Raw genomic sequence first — 26,664 nt, 5'->3', positions numbered from 1 at the left:
GCAGAGTCCTGGCATTCACCCCGGTGGATGAACGTCTAGCCACAATCCGCATCAAAGCGAGGTTCTTCAACATATCGCTGATTTGCGTCCACGCCCCAACGGAAGAGAAGGACGATGTGACCAAAGATGCTTTCTATGAGCGCCTAGAACGCACCTATGAGCGCTGCCCCCGCCACGATGTAAAAGTCGTGCTTGGTGATTTTAACGCCAGGGTGGGTAAAGAAGGTGTCTTTGGCACAACAGTCGGAAAATTCAGCCTCCATGACGAAACATCGCCAAACGGCCTGAGGCTGATCGACTTCGCTGGGGCCCGAAATATGATCGTCTGTAGTACCAGATTCCAGCATAAGAAAATACATCAAGCTACTTGGCTGTCTCCTGATCGAAACACGCGGAACCAAATCGATCACGTTGTGATAGACGGAAGACATGTCTCCTGTGTTTTAGACGTGCGTACGCTCCGAGGACCAAATATAGACTCGGACCATTATCTGGTCGCAGCGAAGATACGCACCCGCCTCTGTGCAGCAAAGAATGCCCGTCAACAAACACAAGGAAGGTTCGACGTCGAAAAGCTGCAATCGCAACAGACAGCCACGAAATACTCTACTCGACTTGCACTCCTGCTCTCTGAGAGCACTCATCAGCATCTCGGTATAAGGGAACTGTGGAACGGCATCTCAAACTCACTGCGTACCGCTGCAGACGAAACAATTGGTTTTCGGCAACGACAAAAAACAAGCTGGTACGATGAGGAGTGCCGTCTCGCAGCGGAGAGAAAACAGACTGCCTACCTCGCAACATTGCAAACGACCACAGCACGTGCGGGATGGGATAGATACCGAGAGCTGAAGAGGGAAGCGAGACGCATTTGCAGACAAAAAAAGAAAGAGGCCGAAATGCGTGAGTACGAAGAGCTTGAGAAGCTGGCAGACAGAGGGAATGCTCGAAAATTTTATGAAAAAATGAAGCGACTTAACGAAGGTTTCAAGACCGGAGCATCCTCATGTAGAGACCAAGGTGGTAATCTGGTAACCGATGTCCAGGGCATACTGGGATTATGGAGGGAACACTTCTCCGACCTGCTGAATGGCAGTGAGAGTACAACACCAGGAGATGGCGAACCCGATCCCCCAATCGATGACGATGGAACAGATGTTCCATTACCCGACCATGAAGAAATTCGAATAGCAATTACCCGCTTGAAGAACAACAAAGCAGCGGGGGCCGATAGATTACCGGCAGAACTATTCAAATACGGCGGCGAAGAACTGATAAGGTGCATGCATCAGCTTCTTTGTAGAATATGGTCGGAAGAAAGCATGCCTGACGATTGGAATCTCAGTGTGCTCTGCCCAATCCATAAAAAGGGAGATCCCACAATCTGCGCCAATTACCGTGGGATCAGCCTCCTAAATATCGCATACAAGGTTCTATCGAGCGTATTGTGTGAAAGACTAAAGCCCACCGTCAACAAACTGATTGGACCTTATCAGTGTGGCTTTAGACCTGGAAAATCGACAACTGACCAGATATTCACCATGCGCCAAATCTTGGAAAAGACCCGAGAAAAGAGGATCGACACACACCACCTTTTTGTCGATTTTAAAGCTGCTTTCGACAGCACGAAAAGGAGTTGCCTTTACGCCGCGATGTCTGAATTTGGTATCCCAGAAAAACTAATACGGCTGTGTAAATTGACGTTGAGCAACACCAAAAGCTCCGTCATGATTGGGAAGGACCTCTCCGAGCCGTTCGATACCAAACGAGGTTTCAGACAAGGTGACTCACTATCGTGCGACTTCTTTAACCTGATGCTGGAAAAAATTATAAGAGCTGCAGAGCTAAACCGAGAAGGTACAATCTTCTACAAGAGTGTACAGCTCCTGGCGTACGCCGATGATATTGATATCATCGGAAGCAACAACCGCGCCGTTTGTTCTGCTTTTTCCCGCATGGATAAGGAGGCGAAGCGAATGGGTCTAGAGGTGAATGAGGACAAGACGAAATATCTCCTGTCATCAAACAAACAGTCGGCGCATTCGCGTCTTGGCTGCCACGTCACTGTTGACAGTCATAACTTCGAGGTCGTAGATAATTTCGTATACCTGGGAACCAGCATCAACAACACGAACAATGTCAGCCTCGAAATCCAGCGCAGAATAACTCTTGCCAACAGGTGCTACTTTGGACTGAGTAGGCAATTGAACAGTAAAGTCCTCTCTCGACGAACCAAAATCAAGCTCTACAAGTCGCTTATCATTCCCGTTCTGCTTTACGGTGCAGAAGCTTGGACGATGTCAACATCAGATGAGACGACACTAGGAGTTTTCGAGAGGAAAATTTTGCGCAAGATTTATGGTCCTCAGAACATTGGCAACGGCGAATACCGCAGACGATGGAACGATGAGCTGTACGAGTTATACGACGACATTGACATAGTTCAGCGAATAAAAAGACAGCGGCTACGCTGGCTAGGTCATGTTGTCCGAATGGACGAAAACACTCCAGCCCTGAAAGTGTTCGATGCAGTACCCGCCGGAGGAAGCCGAGGAAGGGGAAGGCCTCCACTCCGTTGGAGGGACCAGGTGGAGAGCGACCTGGTTAAACTTGGGATCTCCAACTGGCGCCGAACTGCGAAGGAGAGAGACTGGTGGCGCACTATCGTCGATTCGGCTATAACCGGCTAAACGGTTGCAACGCCAATCACAAATCATCCGGATATATCAGAATTCACATGACCATGCCATCCTAGTGGTCCGTCGGCCTTTACCAACTATTGACTACATTTTACAACAGAATAATGCTCCATTTCATAAAGGATCTTTACCTACAAAAATTTTAAATGAAGCAAATCTAGTTGACCTCCGCACATCCCTGACCAAAACTTTAGTCAAAATGTTTGGTCTTTCGTTAAATATCAGAGGACAATTGTTATAATAACCGAAAACGCCGAAATTACCGACATTTGGTCTAATTTAACAGTTAACTTAGCGCCCAAATGTGTTGAATCAATTCGGACCATAAAATAGGCTGTTATTGATGCCAAAGACGATGTAACCAATTATAAATTTATTGCCTTAGAATAGTAACTTAGACTAAACATTAAAATTAAAAAAAAAAATGCATTAAAAAATAACAGGATAATAGAGTTCAAGTTGTGTGTAAATACTTTTGCCTACTGCGTATCTTCAGTTCATTTGCTTATATTTCCGCCATATTTCTAGCTATTCTAGCCAAACTGACTTCATTCGCTCAGGAATAGATCAAGGTTTGCAACAACATAGCATTTTGTGACCCTGCGACAACAACAACAACAAGCGAAAGCTTTTTGTGTGAAACTTGTAGAAGAGCGTCCGATGTGTAAATAATTTTGACTACCTCTGTATATATACATACTCACATAAGCATTTTTTCATAAGAACGTAATTATATAAATCTTGTGAATTTTGTATTCTGTTAAATTTATTCGCTTTTTTGCTCTATATTCATTTTATTTTTTGCTCTTGATCGGATTTAGTTTAAATATGCGCCCTTTCGTTCGGTAATCTGTTTTCATCTAGACGGCACCTTCATAATACCCCCCTCGTAGAAGCCCCCCTCCTTATTTGCGAAGTATTAGGACAGCCACTTTTGAGTTCAACTTTACACCACCAAAAGCGTTCGCCATGGACAGGAACAGGTGGTAATCACTTGGCGCTATGTCCAGGCTATATGGTGAATGCGGTAAAACCTCCCATCCGAGCTCCCGTATCTTCTGACGAGTCATCAACGAAGTGTGTGGTCTGGCGTTGTCCTGCTCGAACACTACACCTTTCGTTGGCCTATCCTGGACGCTTCTGGTCGATCGCCTGCTCCAAGCGGTCCTGTTGTTCGCAGTAGATGGTAGAATTAAGCGTCTGGCCATATGGGAGCAGCTCATAGAGGATGATTCCCTTCCAATCCCAGCAAACACACAGCAAAATCTTCCTGGCCGTCAATCCCGGCTTGACCGCTTCAGCTTGATATTGTCGTATGTGATCTATTCGCTTCAAAAATGGGTCGAGTTCGTTTCATTTGAGCAGCATATCACATGCGTTGATTCGGTCCAGAAGGTTTTTTTTTGTATACACCCTTTTGCAGATGGTTTAAAATGGTTTGGTGACTAACTCCCATCTCCTGGGCGATGTCACGAGATGCCACATGCCGGTCAAACTCGATGTTTTCCATGATTTGATCGGTATTTGTCGTCACAGGTCTTCCGCCGGCTGGCTTATCCATGGTGTCGCTTTCACCCGCTCGGAATCGTCGAAACCATTCCTCCGTAGTTCGAAGTGATAGAGTATCATCCCCAAAACACCATAAATCTCATGGAACGTTTCTCTACTTTAAAATAGCGGGAATTTCGGCGTTAGTGAACTCCATGTTTAGACATATATAACTGTTGAACGCAATATCCAAACTAATCATTCATAGCGTTTTGTGGATTATGTCAAGACCTTTCAAAGATGTATAGTATTGCCAGATATGAGCTCTGTAGCGCTTTATACATAGCCACGATATTCAAAAAGGATATTTGCCTACCTAATATTTTTTTCTATTATCTCCAGGAATATTACTTTGTCTCCCAGAGAAGACCTTATATTTTTAATTTTGTTTGGGATTCATGCTCGAACGTTGAGGTGTTGATTGTAAATGTTTCGCATTCAAGAGATTCCACATTTTAACGTCATGAGTTGTATGTGTACGGTTTTTGTCATGTTGAAACAAAAACTCGTTTGTTTCCATACCCATTATATTCGCACTGGAAGCCAAATTCTCTTTGAGATCTGTGATCTGACAGAACAACCCCACCCACTAAAATTCCTTCACCTTGTTAATATTTTACATTTAAATTAATAAATTTAGTGCTATTGCGAACGTTCAAAATTTATAAATTAACAATCATAATATTGACATAAGAAATAAGGAAAGGCTAAGTTCGGGTGCAACCGAACATTTTACAAAGATATTAAGATATTAAAGTACATATGTGCGCATGTACTTTAATATCAAATATAAACAAAATATTTATAAATTTCATTCATACATTCATATATACAAGTCGTTTGCGCATTGTATATAAGCGAATCTGTAAGCGTACATTTACTAACATTGAAATAAACACAATTTTTTCATTTAACACTGAAAACTCTCAAATCTGTTATTTTTGAGGCCTCTGATGTTAAACTGTGGTGAAACACGCTTATAGAAACGAGTACCCCTTCGAATAGGGGACCATTGTGAAAATCGGCACACCATGAACCTTCACTCTATTCTAAATTCTCTGGTAACGCCAAAGAAAAGTTATCGAAATTTGTATACATATTTTATATAGTATACTTTAAGGCGCTCTTTTTCCAATAAAAACTGCTTTCTTATGTAACGAGACATGTCTTTAATGGATTTTATTCTATTTTTTTAGTCTTCCATTTTTTTTTTAAATTGGTGATATGTTGGAAAGTATTCTCTATTTTTTTAGTCTTCCATTTTTTTTTTAAATTGGTGATATGTTGGAAAGTTGGGTATATGAGTGCTGGCGTACATACCAAAAGAAGAAGGTGACATCTGCGTTCTCCAAACCTTCTTCTAAAATATGTAATACTTCCAGCGTCTCATGCTCCTCGTTTCCGGCTAATCCAAATACTCTACCTGGAGTCCGGCTAATTACCGAACTGCATTTAATTCGCAACAGCTTCTTCCTCTTTTTGCTCTTGCTTCGGACTTGTCGTGTACCATTTATTTCTTCGTTATCTTAAAAATAGCCTTAATTATAAATGACAACGATGCGAATGGATTTAGTTTTTTGGAAATATCCGTCCAAAAATATCGAAATTTAAAGGTTTTATCCCTTTTCTAAAATCTTAGGATATTTTTCCATTTCACAAATTCAAATTTCAAACAGTTTCACTTCAAATAACTCCTTCGTTTCTATGTCGCTCCCAATTATAGCAACGACAAAGACCAAAATTATGTTCAACTGATTGATACCAATGATTCATGTTTCCCCAAAAATACAGGCTAAAACCTTGCCAACCTACCGTTGAGTACATTGTTGGTATACCGATTGAACTCAGGTGTGTAATTATGTATCTGTTTCATATGTTGTCAAAAACCGCCACAAACACGTTCGTATTGGTTTTTAGCGTTTGTATTTATGTTGGATGTGCGACAACCATCGCGAGTACATCATGCTCAATAATTAATCCAGCTTAATTTTACGGTTATTCAAAACAATTTCACGAATTTTCACAATGTTATAACAGATTTCCCTTTCTAAAAAATATACACCAATTGGGATGGAAGGGCAACACAAACCACTGCTGGGGCAGATTTGCCATAATGTTTTATTAAAACAAAAAAATGTTTTTCTTTGTGAACCAAATAGCAGAACAAACTTACGAAACATCGTATCTTCTTCCAATGATTTTAATGGCATTAGCTAGTTCAAATATCTAGGAGTCACTGAAAAGGCCCTCGTATCTCAGGAATCAAACGTAAGAATATAAAAGAAGCACCAACATTCCTGCTTTTCTAAGTTTTTTTTTTAACTTAGTAGGAATATAGCGGGGAAGATGACACATATACCACCACTGATTGTAGTACTTGAAAGTAAACAAAATGTGCTGTGATAGTAATTTTTTATCGGGTATGCGTCAGCACTCCCTGCTTTAACAGATACCGAAGACCGTTTAAGACTTATCGAATTTCGGGTATTGATTGTTTTTTCTTCGAAATCTCTACTTCTAATCTAAGATAAACTATGCAAATACGAAGTTACCGAAGTTCTAAGAAATCCAAATTTATATATAATACAAAAGCAAACAAGAATTATTAGAGAACTTCTATTTTTTGTCTCTTACATGTGATTATTTTAAACTCACAAATTTATGTATGTATAGTTGACAGAATATCTAATATACAAAAGTATATTTTTTCTTGACTTTAATGGATGTTTGATGGATGCTCTTCAATTTTATATCATCGGAACATTTTATAATCCTTACAAATTATCATACAATGCCCTCTCTTCTCTTTTTCTCAATCATTGTAACATATACTAAGTTTATATAATAATTATATAAAACGTATTTAGAATTAAATAAAGAGTTATGAAATCATTATAAATAATCTCAAAATAAATATTAAATTAATATAACAAAAATTTTCAAAAAAAAATAAATAAATATATTTTATATTATTCGCCCAAAAAATGTATTTGAGAATTTTAATTGATTTTATATTTCTTGTTTTTAATTTTCCTCATAATCAACTATTTAATACGCGTTGTCCTTGTCCAACCAACAGTCCAAGCTCTTTCACATATTAAAATGATTCTCCCGTCTAAAACTTGTATTCAGGAAATTTGTATAATCACGATTGAATTTAGGATTTAAAATACAAGATGGCAATGGCAAGCATATTGGGCGAGTGTACGTGCATATACATGCATTTGAATGCACAGAGTTATTATGTGCCCTCATTACCCCAGATATTTGGATATGTACTTCGATATGCACAACAAAATTTTACATTATTAAATTGATCTATGAAAACCGCTGTGATGGTTGTTAGTAATGAGTTAAGATATTATGTCAGAAATCCGGAAATATAATGCACGAAAAATACACTTTAGGAAGCGGTCTAATAGCACTGCTTTTTGTTGGTTTATGACTTCGTGGCTTTGCAATTACATGAGTAGTATTGAGTTGGCGTCCTAATGTGATTTGACGATTTTTATTCGATGTTTCCGGTATTGTTAACAGTTCTCTTTTACAAATCGGTTTCCCCATACAGTGCGGTACTAAAGGACATGTAGTCAAGAGCGCCAGGTACTCCGTTGGGTCCTTTGTATGGTGGCATTCTCTGGATGCAGTATTCCGCTTGGTCTGGAGGGAGTTCTCGTCGGAGTTCATCTGGTAATATGTATGGCTAAAAGATACAAATTATATAATTATTAATACTTTATAATTTAAGTGTGTTTATTTGTATGTCATACCTTGTCAGCAGCGAGGATTCTGAATGAGTCAATAACTTGTTCAGCGGTATCGGTATCGGTACTTTCGCGTGTCATGAAATCAAGGAAGGCATCAAAATGCACATAACCAGTGGAGTTGGGGTCTACAACAGCTAAAATTCTTTGGAAGTCCATTTCGCCCTGTCTGTCTTTTCCGATGGAATAGCCCAGGGAGACAAGACATGATTTGAACTCTTCGGGGGTGAGTCTACCCGTGCGGTTCTTGTCAAAGTGATTGAAACTGGAGCGGAACTCATTCAATTGCTCTTGGCTAATTCCCTTAGAGTCACGTGTTAGAATTTGATTTTCCACCTCATTGATATTACGATTGATGGATGTCAACAATTGCTCCCAGCCAACTCGCAATGTTTCCATTGTATAATTGGTGTAACGATTTTCGAACACCATCGACTCCTGTACAGCCTGGTGAATCTTCTCCAATTCTTCAATGTTAGGCTTGTAGGCGTACACGGCTTGTTCATACTCCTTAAGACGATGCAATTGATCTTCAAGAGAACCTTGCAATCCCATGCCAATAGCAGTAACAGCATCCATCTGTCGTTCAATCCATGGTCCAACAATGTTGGCCTTTTCGGCGAACTGTCTTCGTAACATTTCATTATTTTGCTGCTTACGCAACTCGTTCGCAAGTGTTTGATCACGTTGAGGTACCAATTGACGAACGTCACTCCATTTTCTCGTCATGTCATTGGCAGTAAGTGTTGTGTAGGGATTCTCCAATCCTCCGGGAATTTGATGTTGTTTAACGATAGACTCTACTTCACGTACCAAATTCACAATCAAATTGAACTCCTTGTCAGCTTCTCCCAATGTGGCCTTGAATTGATCATGTGCCTGTATGAGACCTTGAATTTCCTCCATGGTGTGCACAATAAACATATCGACTAAATCTTCACGGGTACCATCCAACCAATTATTGAATGGAGCAGCTCTCTTAGCGAACTCCAAATGCAGGATATCAATTTTCTCCAAAATGCGTTCAGCCTCATCCAAAGCTGTACGGCGACGTTGAGTAAGCGCACCCAAGCGATCCCATTGATCACAGATACGCTGGCAGCGAGCATTAACAGATACACAGTCGTGATATTCTAAAGTGCTAGAGAATAAAATTAGATGGCATTAATAACACATACGAGTACAATTGTGTTTTTGTTGTACCAAAAGTATTAAAATAAATAATAATTACGACTTGTACTCACTTCAACTCTTGGGCAATTGCTGCAATTTGTTCTACCCGATCTTGGTGAGCGGCTAAGTCAGACTCAAAAGCTTCGTGCTTCTTTTTGAGTGCCTTCAACTCATTCAATTTACATTGACGGAAGTCTTGAGACTGCAACATCTCTTCCTTACCGCGTGTCCAATCTTCATGAGCATCAGCCTTTGAAATAAAGATAAATAAATATTTGATTTACTGCAATGCAGACAAACTTTCAGATTTACCTTGTGCTTGAACTTTTGAGCCAAATGCTCCAAGCGTTCCAAGCGCATCGTTTCAGCTAAAAGCCATTCTTCGAAAGCCTTCTCGGCTAGTTCCAAACCTTTCCAAGCGTTTGAAATATCGGCGACTGTCTTGCCCTCAGTTGGCAAGTAGGCTGGACGGTTGGACAAACGGAGTTTCGTTTGTAAAGTGTTAAAGTTAGTTTCGAGTTTTGCTTTTTGCTCAACACGTGGCGGCTTGTGTTTGCGACGATAGGTACGGTATTCCTCCAATTTCTTTTGAACACCAGCCAAAGAATTGTCTGCCTGGCGAGAGTTTAGCCATGGCATAGTACGGCGTATCCATTCCAAAAGCTAAAAGTACCAAACCATAACAATAAGTATTTTCATACAACATTCCTCAAAAAGATGTTACTTACATCGCTTGCTAGCCGTTCATACTCCTCCATAAGACGCTCATTCTCCTGGTTCACCTTGAGCACTTTGCAAATACGATTAGCTGCGGTTTCCGCCTGCCAATTGATAAAACACATATTTGTAAGCATCCCATAAACTTGCAACTGCATATAATTCATATTAGATTGAACGATTTCAACATAACTTGGAAGAAAATTTTCTAGTAGTTTGGCAAAGCGATTAAAATAGAATATTGAGAGTATATTATGTGCATACAATATTCAATTAACACTCATTGTATGTAAATAACAGTACTCTCTTAATGGATAACACTATCAGATTGTAATGATTCAATAAATTAATTTTAATTAAATTTTTATTGCTCAATCTCTGACAATGCAATAACAACGCAATTGAAACATGTTATTAAGCAAAATTATTAATTTGCGTTTCCGGGAATAATTGATTTGTTTATTTGAGAGTGTTATCCATATAGTGGTTAATTGTTGCAAATATGTAGGAACGGGCACCGACCTTTTGAGCGCCACTAAAGCAATGATAGTACGATGACACGTACGTCATGACTGCTCGTTCGTCTGGCAACGCAGTATTCTGCAAGTCTGTTAGGAATTAAGTAAAAAAGCAACAAACAGAACACGAGTTAGTACATTTACATAAAACAAAAAAACAAGCAACCTTTTTAAAGAACTTCATATTAGCAAATGTATCTTAGCAAAATTATCAAAGCAACACTTCGTAAGTAATTGAAGAACCTGTATACTTAGTAAAAATAACGGAAATTGCATGCAGCTTAGTGTTAGATATGTGTGCATTTGTAAAACAATCGAAAAACATTCTGGTAACAGGCGATAGGTAATGAAGCGATGATCGATGGCTACGGATCAAGACAATGATGGTACGTGAACTGTACTGTATGTATTAAATTTGCCGCAATCAATTTAATTACTCGTGTATGTGTGTATGCAATAAGAGTTAAAAAGTTTTTCAAATTTAGTACGCGAGCAAAATAATTTTCATTTTCACACCAGATGGCATACACACAGAGATTAGCATCAAAGCAAACCTAATGTAATCATTGCTGATCCGTTTCTGTGTTATGAGTTTTTAATTTGCCTTTTGGAAAAATAATTGTTCATTAAAGAAAAGGACTCCTTATAGCAACACTTTTGATAATTTTTTAAAGAACCAATTTCGTGTTAACAGAACTGTCGATTAGTCGAATTATTCAGTTCAGTTCAGCAGAGTTACAAAATCGACACAACTACATATTTCAAAATGTACAATTAATTTCATTACGTTGCAAAATTTTAAAATCGAAAGCAACGCCACAAAACGTTAAAACGAAATGAGCAAGTTAAAAGGTAAATCAGTATCAAAACAAAATGTAATTACAAAGTAGTGAGCATAAAGAGCGAGCAGCGTTTAGCGTGCAGCGTATTATGCTAAGTAGTTACTAAGTGTTTTCCACAAATTTGTATAGAGCGCCTAAATTCTATTTATATAAGGTTCAATTTATGCATAAAGGTTGCATTTTCCAAAAAACAAACTGTAAAAGAACAAAATGAATAAGTGTATTGATGTGAAGTTTAGTCACATTGTAATTCGGGACGTAGGTGTATTGTCTTGTGGGTTCGGGTACATGCGTCACATTTCCAACCTGTTGGGCTCCCTGGAAAGCATGATAGTAACAGGACACGTAAGTCATAATAGCGCGCTCATCCGGCTTTGGAGTGTTGATCAAATCTAACGAAGTGTTTCAAGATTTATGAGAAGTTATAAAAAACAAAACCAGTTTAAGTTTAAGTCTAGACGTTGATACCTTAATAACATGATTCTTATGCAGCACAAATAAGTAACAATACATATTGGTATGCGTACTTATTATACGCATGTAGACATATTCATATACATATATATGTATGGTTGTATGGATATATGTATACGAATACATCTACATATCTGCATTTGAATTTTTTATGTAATCCACTTACCATCTGGATCCAACATCCTTGGAATATCGAGATACTTCTCAGCAACATCAAAGGCAGTGTTGAGATTTTCCAATGGATTGTCTTTGGAGAGTTTGGAATAATCAATCAAGTCTGGCCTATGTCGGTGAATCAAAGCGCAAAATGCTAAACCGTCCTGTAGGCACACACACACACACATAGAAATATTCATATAAAAACAAGTTTGTATATAACTGAGTTGTTTGAATTACGTTACCTTGAATGAAAGGTGGAAGTTTTGAACATTGACGTTCTTATAGGGTGCAGTTTTGCGTTGACACCATAGCAACAAGCCCTCTTTAGCGGTCATCTCTTCAACGGAAATATCCTGAATAGCAAAACGCAGAATGATGGTCCAAATCATGCCCAAAGTCATCTTCAGATTGCCATCGACAATTTCTTCAGCGCCAATCGACACCAAATGCACGCCTTTCGATGCGATAAAGTCCAGCGCCTTATTCACGTTCGCTATCTTGTGGAAGCGCATCTTGCCACGGTCGGGTTTTGGCAAAGTTTCACCGGAAATCACTTCCAACAACAACATTAACTTTAAACCATTACGGAAGTCCTCGTCAATATTATCGATGGATGTACCAGCTTTACGCAAATGACTATTGCACCACGCTGTAAATGTCTAAATAGAAATGATTGCGTTATTCTTATTGAAATTGTTTGCAGTGTCAACATCATATAGTATATATATATATATTACTGTAGAATATAAATATGTTCACACTTTAATTGTATATTAGTTCAATCTATTTTCAAAATATTTTTGGCTAGTGCCAAAAAATAAAGATAAACAAAAATAAATTAAATTGAGAATATTTCTTGTTAAAATTTTGATGAATTTGGGTCTTTTAGAATACCAAATCAGTTATTGTATCGAAATGTGTTTTCGTGGTAAGGACACAATCTTGAATCATGTTTTTTAACAAAGTTAACAGTTATAGCAAAAAATATTTATAATTCCTTCATAATTTCTTTCTATGTATACATCACTTAGTTATGTTTGTTCTGCATACATATTTACATTACATAAGTAATCTAAATGGAAGCAACAAGAGAGTCAGGAAACATAGTAATTTGAAAAAAAATTATTGTATGAAATCTAACCAGGAAGCATTATCTAATGAGGTTTTCTTTATCGGACCAACGTCTTTGCTCTATAAACCCACTATAATTCTTGATGAACCTAACAAATTTGGTCAAGTAAAAGGAAAAAGACAGTCAACTGATTAGTTGGGCTCATTATTCAATGTTAAACAATTTATCAATATATATTTCAATACAGGGCATCTACAAGTAACCTACGCGCTTATAGAAATGCATATAAGTATTTACATACATATCTATATGCATATGTTCACATATATGGGAACAACAGTATTCCAACTTCGGAAAATGAATTCAAATCTTTAGTAGATTATGCTAGATCAATTAAATAGGACTGTTAGAAAACGGTATATTCGTATCTAACAGTTCAAGTAACACACATATGCACCGAACACATCAATACAAGTCGATCGAAACGAGTTGCAGTCGCAGCCAACACAATCCGTTATGCATTGATCTCAATTGCATCGCCGTTTCGCATCATTCATTGACATTGTATGTATACAAACACATTAATGTGTACGTGTGTGTATCTATGAGTATGGATCGCCACAATTGCGAGGTGAAAAGACGCAACGGACTAATCCCGTCTAATGGCTTACACCCAAACCAATATTCTTGTTTTCTCTCTGCGCACTATTGAAATGCAACAGATTTCTTTCTTTTGATAACGACAATAAGCAAGATGCAGTTTATGGCTGTTTTGCAGCACAACAACTGGTATCTTATAACCATTCACTCTGTACAACAATAACAAACAATGAAAACAATTATGCAGCAGGAGTGCTAGTAAGGCCAGACGAGCTGCAACGCCATATCGCCGCGTCTGAACCAATTCAAAAACAATCCGGTTTCCTAAGTTTACCGTTTTGGTAAATTCAACCAACAGGTTCTACCTCCATTGAAGAGCTGATAGTTTCAATTAGCAACTCATTTCACTATGTGGCATAATTAGACAAACGCTTAAATATCTGTATAATATGTATATAAAATAGTTATACCGTTTTATAGACAACAATAGTATGATAGAATGTTATAGTCCACAATATGCATGCATATGTATATAGTATGTATGTATGGCTTTGCGGTGTCTATATAATATCAGACGAACAATGGGTTGACTAAATACTTGTGTTATTTGTGGCTCGGATAGTTATTAAGCTCCGAATGACAAAGTTTTTGAAATTTGAAAATTTTACCACCAGCCTATAGAGGGCTGGAGGTACACACCACCATTAAGCAGGACTGTAAAGCGCACTTCACGGCAGCAATGCCGCGCATTCAAGCATATTTATGCGAAGAAAAGCTCTCAAAATTCTTAAATAATGCTATTAGAAAGCTTTTCAGGCACACTCGTTCGCAGTATAATGTGGTTTATCTGTCCGCATTCGAGAAAAAGTTACCAACTTATAGTTTGCACTTGGGAGATTATAGGATTATTGGCGAACCACTACCTCTAATATGAGTATATTATACGTTAAAATAAGTTTAATACAGTGGAACTTTCATAACTCGAACTTCTATAAGTCGAAGATCTCCATAACTCGAACTGTTTCCTTCCATTAATCGAATTTTTTGGTCAGGGCATGATACAAAATTTAAAATTTTTCTATCGAACAGAATTTTAAAAGAGTTCCTTTATTTTGCACGAAGGTGAATAAAAAATATGATATCACCCTTATGGATTGCATAAATCATGTAACAAAGGCATGGGATACAGACGTCAAGAGCCAAAAAGTTGCAAACTGCAAATAAAACTTTATGCGAAGTAAATAGCTAAAACTGTGTATAAATCTAGATTTTACAGATTTTTGAAAAATTGTATGTTTTAGTGAAAATTCTATAACTCGAAGTCTCTCTAACTCGAAGTTTGTTTGTGGATTAGAGTGATTGATACGAGTTAGAGAAGTTCCACTGTACTTCATTAAAATTTTGCTATTAAATCTTGGTTGAGACAGCTAATAGCTTGTTAGTCATACAAAATGTTCAAAGTATAAAATCTTGGGTTATGTTAATCTGGCTGACTCAGTGTGACATATGTATAGACATCTTGATCCCTAACTACAGCTGATAAAGCTCGAAATTCTCTGACATAAGCGCACATATACAAAATCATATGTTTGAGATGACAATTATGTCTATTTATAGCTTAGAAATTTCTGCGGCATCGGTAATGCAAATGCATTCTTTCATACATATAAACATAAATAAATACATACATACATTTACATATTAACAAATTGCCAATGTGATAAAGCTCTTAATATTTTAATAAACTGTATCTTAATTTCTTTAATTTAATTACTTGAATTACGGCATATGCATACAGACGTACATATATACGTACACATATATTGCTTATTACATAGAATGTGGCTAACGGAACAAATTTAGTTTTGCGTTAAGTAGGCAGTCTCTGCCGTTCAACCATACACTCCACATCACGACCAGTCACTGATTGACTAAACGGTCTCCTATAGATTCCTGTCAGCCAGCACACGTTTATAAATTAGCAATCGACTGCTTAGGCGCATGCGCAAAATAATCAAATTTTGAGCAATATTTCCGAATACTCTCTCAGAATAAACTTTTATGTGCTACAAAAGCTCAAAGCTCGAACCGTCGCACACTTCTTCACCGCAAACCATTTTTGGGCGAATGAAATTTGACGCTCATTGAATTTTCATCTGTCGCCGTCGCCACAGCCGATGCAGATGGTCTTTTCGCCACCGCCACAAGACAAATAGTAGCTGTTTACTAAATTATGCTAAGACTATTGGTCTTTGGGGGTAAGGGCTACATATTTCAATTAAATTGTATACAGCATGTCCATAAATTGTGACAAATGTGTCCCCCTCCTAACCGATTGCATATTCATATTTCACACTGCGATACACCTTCGAATTCGAATAAAATTGAAGGCTAGTCAAAATATAATGCAACTTCTATATACATAATATCATCAAGAGTTGCAACAAACAAAGTATTCAACTGCAGCTGCTCATTAAAAACTGCGACATGTGCAAATACCGAGTTCATTACAAATCTCACATTCACAGGTATCAGAAATAAATTGCATTCAATTATCTGCCAAGCGCTGCAAGGTCATTGCAGTTGCCCCACCATCCCACTAATCTGTCATATATGAATATCGTAAGGAAATAATTTACCATTTCAACATTGTCTCACCACTCTTATGAAATGATTTCTTCGCGCCCAAACCACCTGAATTGCCATTGATCATTTAGCAAATGATGAGGCTTGATACCATACTGTTATCAGTTCAGATTTCTTTGAGTTGTTGCTTTGCTGTGAACATTGAGAAATGCTAATCTTTAAATTGCTTCTTGTAGCCGATGTACGTACACACATCATAGATGCGAACATAGTTAATGACAGTAACTAGTCAAAACGAAATGACACCGTTATATCAATAACTTTGGAGACTATTATCGGAAACAAATTGTGTCTACATTGTATGGTTTAGAGATATTAAAAAATATTACATTGCCTTTTGTTTGAGGCACTGAACTATTAATACAATATTGGCACATTCGAAATTTTAATGAAATTTTGTGTCTTTCACACATATTTTATCTACATATACACACATACATAGAATATACGTGTTGAAAAATAATATTTTCGAGGCTAATAATAATGAAGACCGCAGTGCTTGGTGGTCTCGAAATATTTATAAGGTAGCATTGAAAAACTCATAAGCTAAAAATTAAAATTTATGCATAATTTTGAGATTCGGTGATTTTATTTCAGTAAGTAGGAGCCCCAAACACTTGTACGCTAGTTTATGTGTCGTGTTGAATCTATTTTTAAAAATAAAAAGCTCTTTTCTCGTTAGACTTTATCGGAATCGAAACACAAAAAATAAGAATATTTCGAAACATATACATGTATTGGTACATATATATATATATTATATATATATATATATATATATATATATATATATATAAATAAATGGACTTATGAAATGAAATTTTAATGAAATACATTTTTTATATATTGAAAAAATATTGAAAAAGTGTAGAGAAGACAAAACTATGTGGTTATTTAGAAATCAACACTGTATGAATACTAAATCAGTCGATACTATGTAGGATGAATTCTATTTTAAAATTTTTTTGAGGTTATTTTTAGAAAAATGGTCATGCTTAAAAAACTAATTAGATTTCAAGAAAATCAATTGTTGCGAATGATCTCATTTCGTATTGAATTTGTCTGTACCAAATACTCAAACTCAATGCACTGTAAAAACTAGAGAATATCGTAACTTACCTTCTTCTGTTGTTTTTCCCACGCGGGATCTAGTAGTCCTTCGCGCTCCCATTCTTCCTCTTGCTCCATATAGCCATCTCCATACTCCATGGAGAGTCCGTTCTCCATCATCATGTTGCTTGCTTTTTACAGTTACAGTTATTATCCGTTAAATTTCGTATCGATGATTTTTGTTTAATATTTGTATTTCGTTTCTAAAATTGTTGATTTGTTCCAATTAGCAAAATCATGTAAATTTAATTATTTAAGGTTGAAACTTAGAAGGGTGTAAGGTGGGCGTTCTTAAAGTACTTTAATTCGTTCGGGGTATGCTTAATATTAGATCTGAAATCCCAATAAACAAGAAATATAAATAATTTACTTTAGCACAATACAAAAATATACAACTGCGAGAGGAATTTTTATAATTTTTAATTTTTTAGTTTTGCTTTCATTTAATTTTTGGTTTCCTTGAATCAACACTACAGAGATATGATTTATTTAAACATTTTGACACATTTCGTCCACAGTTTTAAATAATTTGAAAAAATTATTAGGCAGGAGAGGACTTGTCGTTGTATAACACTCGTTAAAAATAGTTCCTCTTTTTTTATTTAATTTTATTTGTTATTTTCATTTAATATTTATACATATGTATATGCATATATATATATATAACTATATATGTATTTGCATGCATAAAGTATGTACATACATTTATGTATAATATAAAACATATGTGTATGTATATAAGTGTGTATGCATTTAATACAAATAAATAATAATTATATTTTATTATTTGCTTCAATTTCAAATATCCACTAAAGATATTCTGTATAGATGTATGCATGTAAATATGTTTGTATGTCGTCAATAAACTAAGACAAAGTAAAATGTAACAAGTGAAAACCGTGTCTGATCAGTACGTTTCGCTTGAAAAGAGAATGACCCGCTCGCGTTGGTAGCCAACTCAAAACTAATGTTGCGCCAATGATCTGCGTTTGGACAAACTGCGCCCCAAAGCAATGAAAAACGCGCTGCAGCCGCACCGCAATCTTACCGATGCTCAATTATACTCGTTCATACAGTTTTATCCACGAATGTAAATACATATATATATTTGTATGTATGTATGTATGTATGTAGGAAGGTGCATATCTTTGTATGCTTATTCCCCAAGTAAACAAACGGTATAACGAGTAAAAGACTCGTACATGTGAGAATATGAAGTGTTTTAAACAAGATTGTACTGAAGTATGTAGATGATTTTTGTTTTCGCATAAGTCGTATGTACATACCTAAACACATAGCCCCAAGTGTGCCCACATGTAAATATGATATAAAATGCCGAAAATGTGTGGGTGGGCGGCGCAATTCACGGAGAAATTAAAGAGCAATGCCAACTCCAGATTGTTTCAGTGGTAGGAAGATGAAAATGTACATTTCACTATTTGTACCTTTGCAGATATACATATGTACGTTTGTATATGTAAAAGCGTTTAACCATGCACATATGTACATACATTTACTTGTTGATACCATAACATGACTCTGACCACTGGGCGACTCGTTAGGCAAGTGCAGGAGATCGCACGTTACAGCCCAGTCTCTCTTTTAAGGGAAATTAAGAAGTACAGGAGAGACTTGACAATCAAGTACTTATGCATATCTGCAGAAATGTTCATACGTATGATTGAAAATGTATGTACATACATACTTCCATACATAAAACTCAACTCAAATGTTTAAGTAGAAACAGCTATAAACATGTTCGTATGTTTGTATGCTTATATCATAAAAGTAGATATGCAATTTTGACACTTTTTGCATTGTTGTTAGTGGTTTTTTCTGAAAACAGCACGTAATCAAAATTGAATAAATAAAAAAATTACAACTGTTACCGTTTCTCTCAGTCCTACAAATGTTTCTTATTGAAAGCTTTGCCACGCTGCAGAGATTGAATGCTCTCAATAAAAAACAGTAATTCCTACGACACACATACATATATATGTAGATATGTATGTACAAATGTACATATATGAATAAATCTACTTAGCTTATTAGCAATACACTTTTCATTTTCTTTAAAACGACTCAAAAGTGAAATATTTCTCTGTGCAGCACATTTATTTTTAGGTAAACTGTTTCATAACATTACCACCCACTCGTTTCACTCGCACTGAGTTAGTCCTGATATGATTTGAATATGCAGTTTTTATTTATAAACACAAAATGTTTTATTTAAAAAAGTCACTTACGAATGTATACATTTAAAAGCATCCGTGCACTAATTTGTGTAGCATTTAAGAAAATGCAAGGCTATGACCATTTAAATTTGTATTGTTTTCGATCAAATTTTGGAAAATATTTTTATTTTTTTAATTCACAAAAAAAGCTTATACAGTGTCATAACTAAGCCATAAATAAAGTTATGAAAATAAAATTTGGAACATAGTATCGCATTAGGGAGGGGCACATTTGTATGTAATTAGGTTTTTGTATATATCTTGCAAACCAAAAAAACTGTATAAACCAAACTTTCACTGGGAACTGAATTCTAAATTTGTTATTAGGATTGCCGATACTGCTTTTGCTGCTTTAAAAATTCCAATTAAACAAGAAAGTAAAGGATAAGTTCGAGTGGACCTGAACATTTTATACTTTCGCAATTTATTTATGTAATTTTATGAAGATAACACAAATTTTGACCCGTATATTCAGCATAAAGTCCACTAAAATAACGAACATCATTAATATAGTAAACAGGTTCTTGGGTAATTCATGGCCCGATTTTCCTCATTTTTGTCACCAAGCTACACTATGTCCATGTCCATATAAATGAAAAAAATATTAAAAACAAGTAAGGAAAGGCTAAGTTCGGGTGCAACCGAACATTTTATACTCTCACAATATATTGATGTAATTTTATAAAGATAACACTATTCAACCCATATATACGGCATAAAGTTCAATAGAATAACGAAAATCATCATAAATAGTATATGGGGACTGAGGTAATTCCTGAACAGATTTCACTCGTTTTCACCACCAAGATACAATATATCGAAGACTATACGCTCACTTAATTTCATATTACCTATAATTAGGTATATGGGATCTACGGGAAGTTATTACCCGATTTTAACCATTTTTGGTACAGAGACAAACTGAAAAAAAGAACAAAAAGACAAAAAGAAAAGAAAAAACTTCCGAGGGAATGAATGGCATTAAAATATCTTAGATATTTACCTATATTGATTGGGCCTTGAAAAGTCATGGTCCGATTTTGACAATTCTTCCACAAGTGATGTCACAGCTCAAATACAGTATTTGTGTAAAATTTTAGTGTTTCTGACGATTTCCGTTAGTGAGTTAACGCACTTTTAGTAATTTTCAACATAACCTATGTATGGGAGGTGGTGGGCGTAGTTATTAACCGATTTCTTTCATTTTTGGACTCTATAAGGAAATTACTAAAAGAAACGACTGCAGAAAGGTTGGTTTATACAGTTTTTTTGGTTTGCAAGATATATACAAAAACCTAATTACATACAATGTGCCCCTCTCTAATGCCAAATTTTATTTTCATAACTTTATTTATGGCTTAGTTATGACACTGTATAGGTTTTCGGTTTTCGCCATTTGGTGGGCGCGGAAGTGGACCGATTTTGCGCATTTTCGAAAGCAACCTCCTCAGGGTCCCAAGGAATATGTGTTTCAAGTTTCATTAAGATATCTTAATTTTTACTCAAGTTATCGCTTGCACGGGCAGACGGACAGAAATCCGGATTTCAACTCCACTCGTCATCCTGATCATTTATATATATATAACCCCATATCTAACTCTTTTATTTCTGGGTGACACAAACAACCGTTATGTGAACAAAACTATAATACTCTGTGCAACATGTTGCGAGAGTATAAACATACCAGAAATTCGAAAATTCTAATATTAACGGAAGCTGAAGTAAATAATTACTCGATTTACCGATATTTTGATAAAAACAATTTGCCATATTGCACTGATGTTCTAATATTCGATGGTTAGCTCAATGTTTACTCAAGTTATCGCTTGCACAGATGGATGGACAGTCAATGCGATTTCAACTCGCCTCGTCATTCTGACCTTATATATACATACACAATTCTATATATATGTAGCTATTTTAGTTTTAGATGTTAGAAGCAACCGTTATGTGAACTAAACTATTATACTCTGTGCAACATTTTGCAAGAATGTACAAATTAAAGTTGAATTTGTAATCGATGACATTACCTTAAAATAGTGAAACATACGCTTAATATCTTGAGTGTACTAAATTTAAATGGGTATCATAGTGTTTTGAATATTAAAAAGTTTTAGTATTCTAATTTTTCTCAATGAAAATCTGTTCTGCGCAGCTAGTATGACAATCTTGCAAAATTGTGCTTATGTGACAAAATCTGTGGTTTCCCAACAACAGTCGCAACTTTTTTTTAACATTTCGCTATAAAATCACAATACTTGAGTCTTGGTATAATCCACAGAAAATATTTCTTAAATATCAAACATAGGGTGTGAGCTCCACTATATTTTTAGTAATATTTATTTTATCATCACTTATGAATTTAAGATAGTGCTACCTTATATATAAAATATGCAAAGAAATACATAAAAAACATATAAAATATCCATAATAAATGAAAACATAAAAAACTAACTTTTTAAATATAACAAGTGGTTTAAACTCTGTTCAAAATATTAGTAAAAATAAAGATATAAACTCAGATACTCTTAACTATATACTCAAGGTAGGGCATATGTAGGATGTTGCAGTACTAGACAGATTTAAATTTAGTATGACAATATACTTTAATACTATATACAAATCTCCTTGCAATTATTAACGAATTTAAACATTTTACGAGACATTTATTCAATTTATAATAATACAGTTAATTGTCAAAAATTGTTTACAGTTATACTAAAAATAAACCTGTTTAAATAAAACAAATATTTGAAGAAGTAAATAGCTAGTTAAATTTCATTAGATGATAACAATCACATCTATCAGTTAGAAAATAGTTTAACATTCCATGGAAAAAATTATCAAGCACTTTAATTAATAAATTAATTTTTCATTACCTAACACATTTGTGCGTCAAGCTGTTCATAAAAAAGTTGATCTAAGGGTTTGTCACCCATAATTCTAAAGAAAAACAAATGATCCAGACACTTAAGGCTAATGGATCGTAGAGCAGGCAACCGGAGCAAAAGCTGTGCAAATCGACTATCATCTCCAGTATGTTCTGTGCGACAGTGTTCATCAAGGCAAGCATAAACTTGTTCTCTACAAACTTCAACATCATTCCTTCCTTTTAAACCACGAATGTCAGGATTAAAGAGAATAATAGCTTTTAAGCACGAAAGCTCTTGTCGATCAATGTTCAGCCGTTTCATTTTTAGGCTAAGTTCTGATAATATTCTATCAAATATAGTTGCCACACCAGCTTTTATTGCGCTATTACGATGATAGGAAAAATTGTGATTAAGAAAGATTTGTTGGGGTTGACGTATGGGAGAACGACGACCGAACGAAGTATCATGACCTCCTGATGTTGCATAATCTGAGTCCAATGAATCCATACTACACCAGGCCACATTTGCTATGAGTAACTCATTCCATCCGGCTTTGAGTAAAAGCACCTGGTCATCACGTTGCAATTCTGCAAAATGTGGCATTTTCCGTGCATACTCAACCATTTGAAAGAGTTGTTTATTCACCATTTGACAAAGATGTGAAACAGCTCCTTTATATTCTGGCTGTACCATAGAATTTGGTCCAACCCGAAGGAATGGTATAGCATTATCTCCACTAAGTTGTTCACTTTTTTGTTCTGCTTCTATTATACGTTCTATTGTTAAATCACGGACAGAACTACTGGGATTGAAATCATCACTTGAACGTACATTTTGTGACCGTGTGCCACGTTGTCTTTCTTCTTGAACTGCTTCACGCTTCATTCCACACGCAAGACATTTCTGATACCGGCAATATTGACAACGATTACGTTGTCTCTTATCGATGATGCAGTTTCTATCTTCACGACAAGCGTACGTCAAATCCTTCCTTACGGTACGTTTAAAAAAACCTTTACATCCTTCACAGCTGTAAACCCCATAGTGCTTTCCACTTGCCCTATCACCACAAATTGAACACAAATGTTTAGATCCACTTAATGGGTGATTTGGGGGATATTGCTGTTGTTGTTGTTGTGCCCCAAGTTGCATCTGGTTAGGATTGTGGCCCGTTGTCGAAGCTGCAACTGATGCAGCATTTGTCATACTCATTGATTGCAAACCAATATTCCCAAAAGAAACAGGACTTGCTGATTTTGGTGAGTATCCACTAGTATTGTTTTCATTCAATATAGAAATGTCTGGTTTCACTTCTTGTGGTGATAGTGGTCCCAAACGGAAATTCTGCTCTTGCTCGCCACCATCCATATTATTTGAGATTATTAAAACCACTTTTAACAAGAAAATATATTATGAAAACCGTCTGAAAGAATTTACCAATGAGCAATTTTCCGTGTCGACATTTTATTTTCGCAAACAATGTTTTCACCATCACCACAGAAATTCACCTAATAATGTGTTCGAAATTTATTGTTACATTATTTTGTAACCTATATATATGTACTGTGAGTATCAAAATTATACATATATATATATATAAAAAAACAGCAGAAATTGAATTTACTAAATATATATTTAATTTAATTTTAGTTGCTGGGGAGCCAAGATTTGAGGCCATTTTTATGTTAATTAGCCCAAAATAAACACTATTTGATGAATAAAAATTTTCGATATCTCGTAAACGGTGCGAGAGTTGAAGTTATATGTTAACAGCAGCCGATGCGCGCATTAAGGCATTGATGCTTGTGTTATGTAATTTCATTATTCGTTATCAAAGATGAGAAACTGACAAGTTCTTTCGCGTAGAATTACTTTCTGCATTGGAGGCCTTCGGTCCGCTTAAAAAAATAGCCCTAGGCGAGCCAGCACCAGGGGTTATCAAAGTGATGGAAATGAAAAGTTCTTTAGCGTAGAACAACTTTCTGCATTTGAGGCCTTTGGCCGCGTTTAAAAAAAAATAACCGCTAAATCCGATATTAATGTGCGAATATCCAGCAATGCAAGATATAATTTATTTTTTTTATTCTTTAAAAATTTTTTTTGGGCTAATTAACATAAAACCGGCCTCAAATCTTAGCGTCCCAGTATCTAAAATCTCCCCACTTTCTCATTAATGGTAATCATTTAACGTCGCAATTATATAAAAATGGTAAATTTGCAATATGGCAACACAAGTTAAATGAGCGCTCTTTGCCAATATCAGCTGGTTGTGAATTAATTGTAAGTATACCATGAATGCCACTGAGAATGGTCTCGCATATTTGTAAGATTGTCGTAAATTAAAATGCAGTAAAAATTTACAGCTGTTTTACGATATCGCAATTTTGCGATGTTGCCATACGTTTACGACGTTAAATGAGTACCATTATTATTTTTCATGATGCTTTTCGAAACGTCCAAATATATCAAGAACCATAAATAAGTTATTACATATTATTTCAAAGCATAAATCGGCATAATATATATATAGACGGTGTTATTTTGTCAGATGATTTAATAGCTTATCTGCACGAAAAATACATGAACAAAATAGTTTCAATAATTTTATATTTAAAGAAAAGATATCGTTTCTTACTACATATATTAGACTGCAAGTGATTTAATTATGTGTCCACAAGTGTATGTACGCAGAGTTCAACACTGTATTTATATAACACTTGTTTACAAACACATCATTCCATGAATTCACCAAACCTAAAATGCCGACTTCGGTGAATTTTAGTTTTACTCAATTTCTTGTTTATAAATATTGTCTTTTACTTTTACATTGTAAAGACAATATATTTCAAATTAGTAAATTTAAAAACTTGTATTCAATAACTTACACTATCGAAAATATAGCGTCTTACAACGTTTAAATGTTTATTATTATTTCTACGGCTTCCTAACTTGACCGATCACAACAATACTAAACAATTTGTCATTCACCACTCATCACATTGGTTGTTGCGATAGTATTGCATACATAGTAACACAAAGAAACGCTAGGACAATGCACTATTTGATAAAAAGGGACAACACAATGTTAATAAATACCTAATGCATCTTCTTTGTACATACCATACATATCATCGTACACGCATACACTAACAAGGAACGCTGTATTCACAATTGTCGCACCAATATTTATTTAACAATTCATTTTAAATAATAGAATTAACAAAGTAAGGCTTTTCCGTCAAACAAATATGTACATATATATTTTAAGTATGGAAGCTAATTTTCATAACCTCTGTTTCTATCATTCGTGGTCATATCTATGGTCTCTGGTGTCTCTTATTTGACACCAAAGATATTTCCATACATCTCGATTTCCGTAATTTTAATTTGAAATTATCAAATTCTTTATGTTGCATCTACACAGGCAATAATGGGTTCAAAAAATCGAATTTTTGTGTTTTGGGTTATTAATTTCTACAACTTCTCAAGAATATTATCAAGTCGATCCGAATAATAGTTTCGGAAATACAGCCTTTGGAAGGTGTGCGCTCCAAGGCAGGTATTATTCTTACTCAAAACTTTAAACGCGTTTTTCTCAGAACCGTGTTTTCAAAATCGGTTGTCAAATTTTCTCGAAAACTACTCAACCGATCTTGATGAAATTTTGCACAGGTGTTCGAGATACAATTTACTCGTGCTTGAACGAAGGATTTCATAAGATCATATAATTATCTACAAAAAATGTCGGGAGAGCGTATGTCTAACTATTATAGTTTTGTCACAATTAGGTAGGTGAGCTTTGAAAGAGTGCGGACGTGTTTTAATGCGCTCCGTGATTTATTTGATTTATGTAAAATAAAACAAATAACATTAAATAAGCAAAACAAAACTAAAAACTTTCGCGGAAAATAAAAAAAAACAACAAACAAATTATTAATTAAAGTGAGCAAAACAAAAAAAGAAAAACAAACATGAGCGCTGCGCAGCCTCAACAACAAGGTTTCGAAATCTGGTCTGTGATTTCTATATTTTCGCTACGAGGGATTTCAAATCTTTATACACAGCAGTGTGATTTCCTCCTCAATTACTACATTTTTTATTGGTAGCCTCTTTTTTAAGAGTACATTTTGATGTACGGTGTAAATCACCACATACCACACAAACACTGCGTAGAGTGCAATAAGATTTGGTATGCCCATACTCAGTTGGCAGTTGGTGTACTGTACCGGACCATT

General features: G+C 35.6%; 2 protein-coding genes across 5 annotated transcripts; both read right to left on the bottom strand.

Annotated features, from left to right (window-relative positions):
* Positions 1–6,847: 6,847 nt before the first annotated feature.
* Positions 6,848–25,451, bottom strand: Actn_1 (alpha-actinin, sarcomeric). 4 transcript variants are annotated; one of them, XM_029042380.2, is made up of 10 exons: positions 25,315–25,451; positions 17,332–17,525; positions 12,137–12,553; positions 11,902–12,055; positions 11,505–11,653; positions 9,913–10,005; positions 9,497–9,847; positions 9,256–9,434; positions 8,018–9,152; positions 6,848–7,950 (listed from the first exon to the last, which is right to left on the bottom strand). In XM_029042380.2, exons 2-10 carry the CDS (start codon positions 17,443–17,445, stop codon positions 7,792–7,794), a joined length of 2,751 nt encoding a protein of 916 aa, XP_028898213.1. In that variant the 5' UTR covers positions 17,446–17,525; positions 25,315–25,451; the 3' UTR covers positions 6,848–7,791. The 4 variants fall into 4 exon arrangements, with proteins under 4 accessions (XP_028898213.1, XP_011187585.1, XP_011187586.1 ...); XM_011189283.3 differs by lacking the exon at positions 25,315–25,451 and adding an exon at positions 18,237–18,371; XM_011189284.3 differs by lacking the exon at positions 25,315–25,451 and having other exon boundaries at positions 11,568–11,653; positions 17,332–17,523.
* LOC105215391 (protein ultraspiracle) lies at positions 17,499–25,438 on the bottom strand. Its single transcript, XM_054232439.1, has 3 exons — positions 25,315–25,438; positions 18,237–23,937; positions 17,499–17,655 (listed from the first exon to the last, which is right to left on the bottom strand). The coding sequence occupies exon 2, from the start codon at positions 23,795–23,797 to the stop codon at positions 22,436–22,438; it is 1,362 nt and encodes a 453-aa protein (XP_054088414.1). The 5' UTR covers positions 23,798–23,937; positions 25,315–25,438; the 3' UTR covers positions 17,499–17,655; positions 18,237–22,435.
* Positions 25,452–26,664: the final 1,213 nt, after the last annotated feature.

The sequence above is a fragment of the Zeugodacus cucurbitae genome, chromosome 5, assembly GCF_028554725.1.
Source record: "Zeugodacus cucurbitae isolate PBARC_wt_2022May chromosome 5, idZeuCucr1.2, whole genome shotgun sequence".
Classification (NCBI taxonomy): domain Eukaryota; kingdom Metazoa; phylum Arthropoda; class Insecta; order Diptera; family Tephritidae; genus Zeugodacus; species Zeugodacus cucurbitae.
This window is presented reverse-complemented; position numbering and strand designations above follow the sequence as displayed.

What these genes read in the sequence shown, in the direction of transcription:
- Actn_1 (XM_029042380.2), bottom strand. Translation starts at nt 17,445, where the DNA reads ATGATGATGGAGAACGGACTCTCCATGGAGTATGGAGATGGCTATATG. An exon ending in ACTTCCACCTTTCATTCAAG is followed by an intron (nt 12,056 to 12,136) that starts GTAACGTAATTC and finishes GTGTGCCTACAG; the next exon opens with GACGGTTTAGCATTTTGCGC. An exon ending in CTCAAAAGTTCAAGCACAAG is followed by an intron (nt 9,435 to 9,496) that starts GTAAATCTGAAA and finishes TTTATTTCAAAG; the next exon opens with GCTGATGCTCATGAAGATTG.
- LOC105215391 (XM_054232439.1), bottom strand. Translation starts at nt 23,797, where the DNA reads ATGGATGGTGGCGAGCAAGAGCAGAATTTCCGTTTGGGACCACTATCA.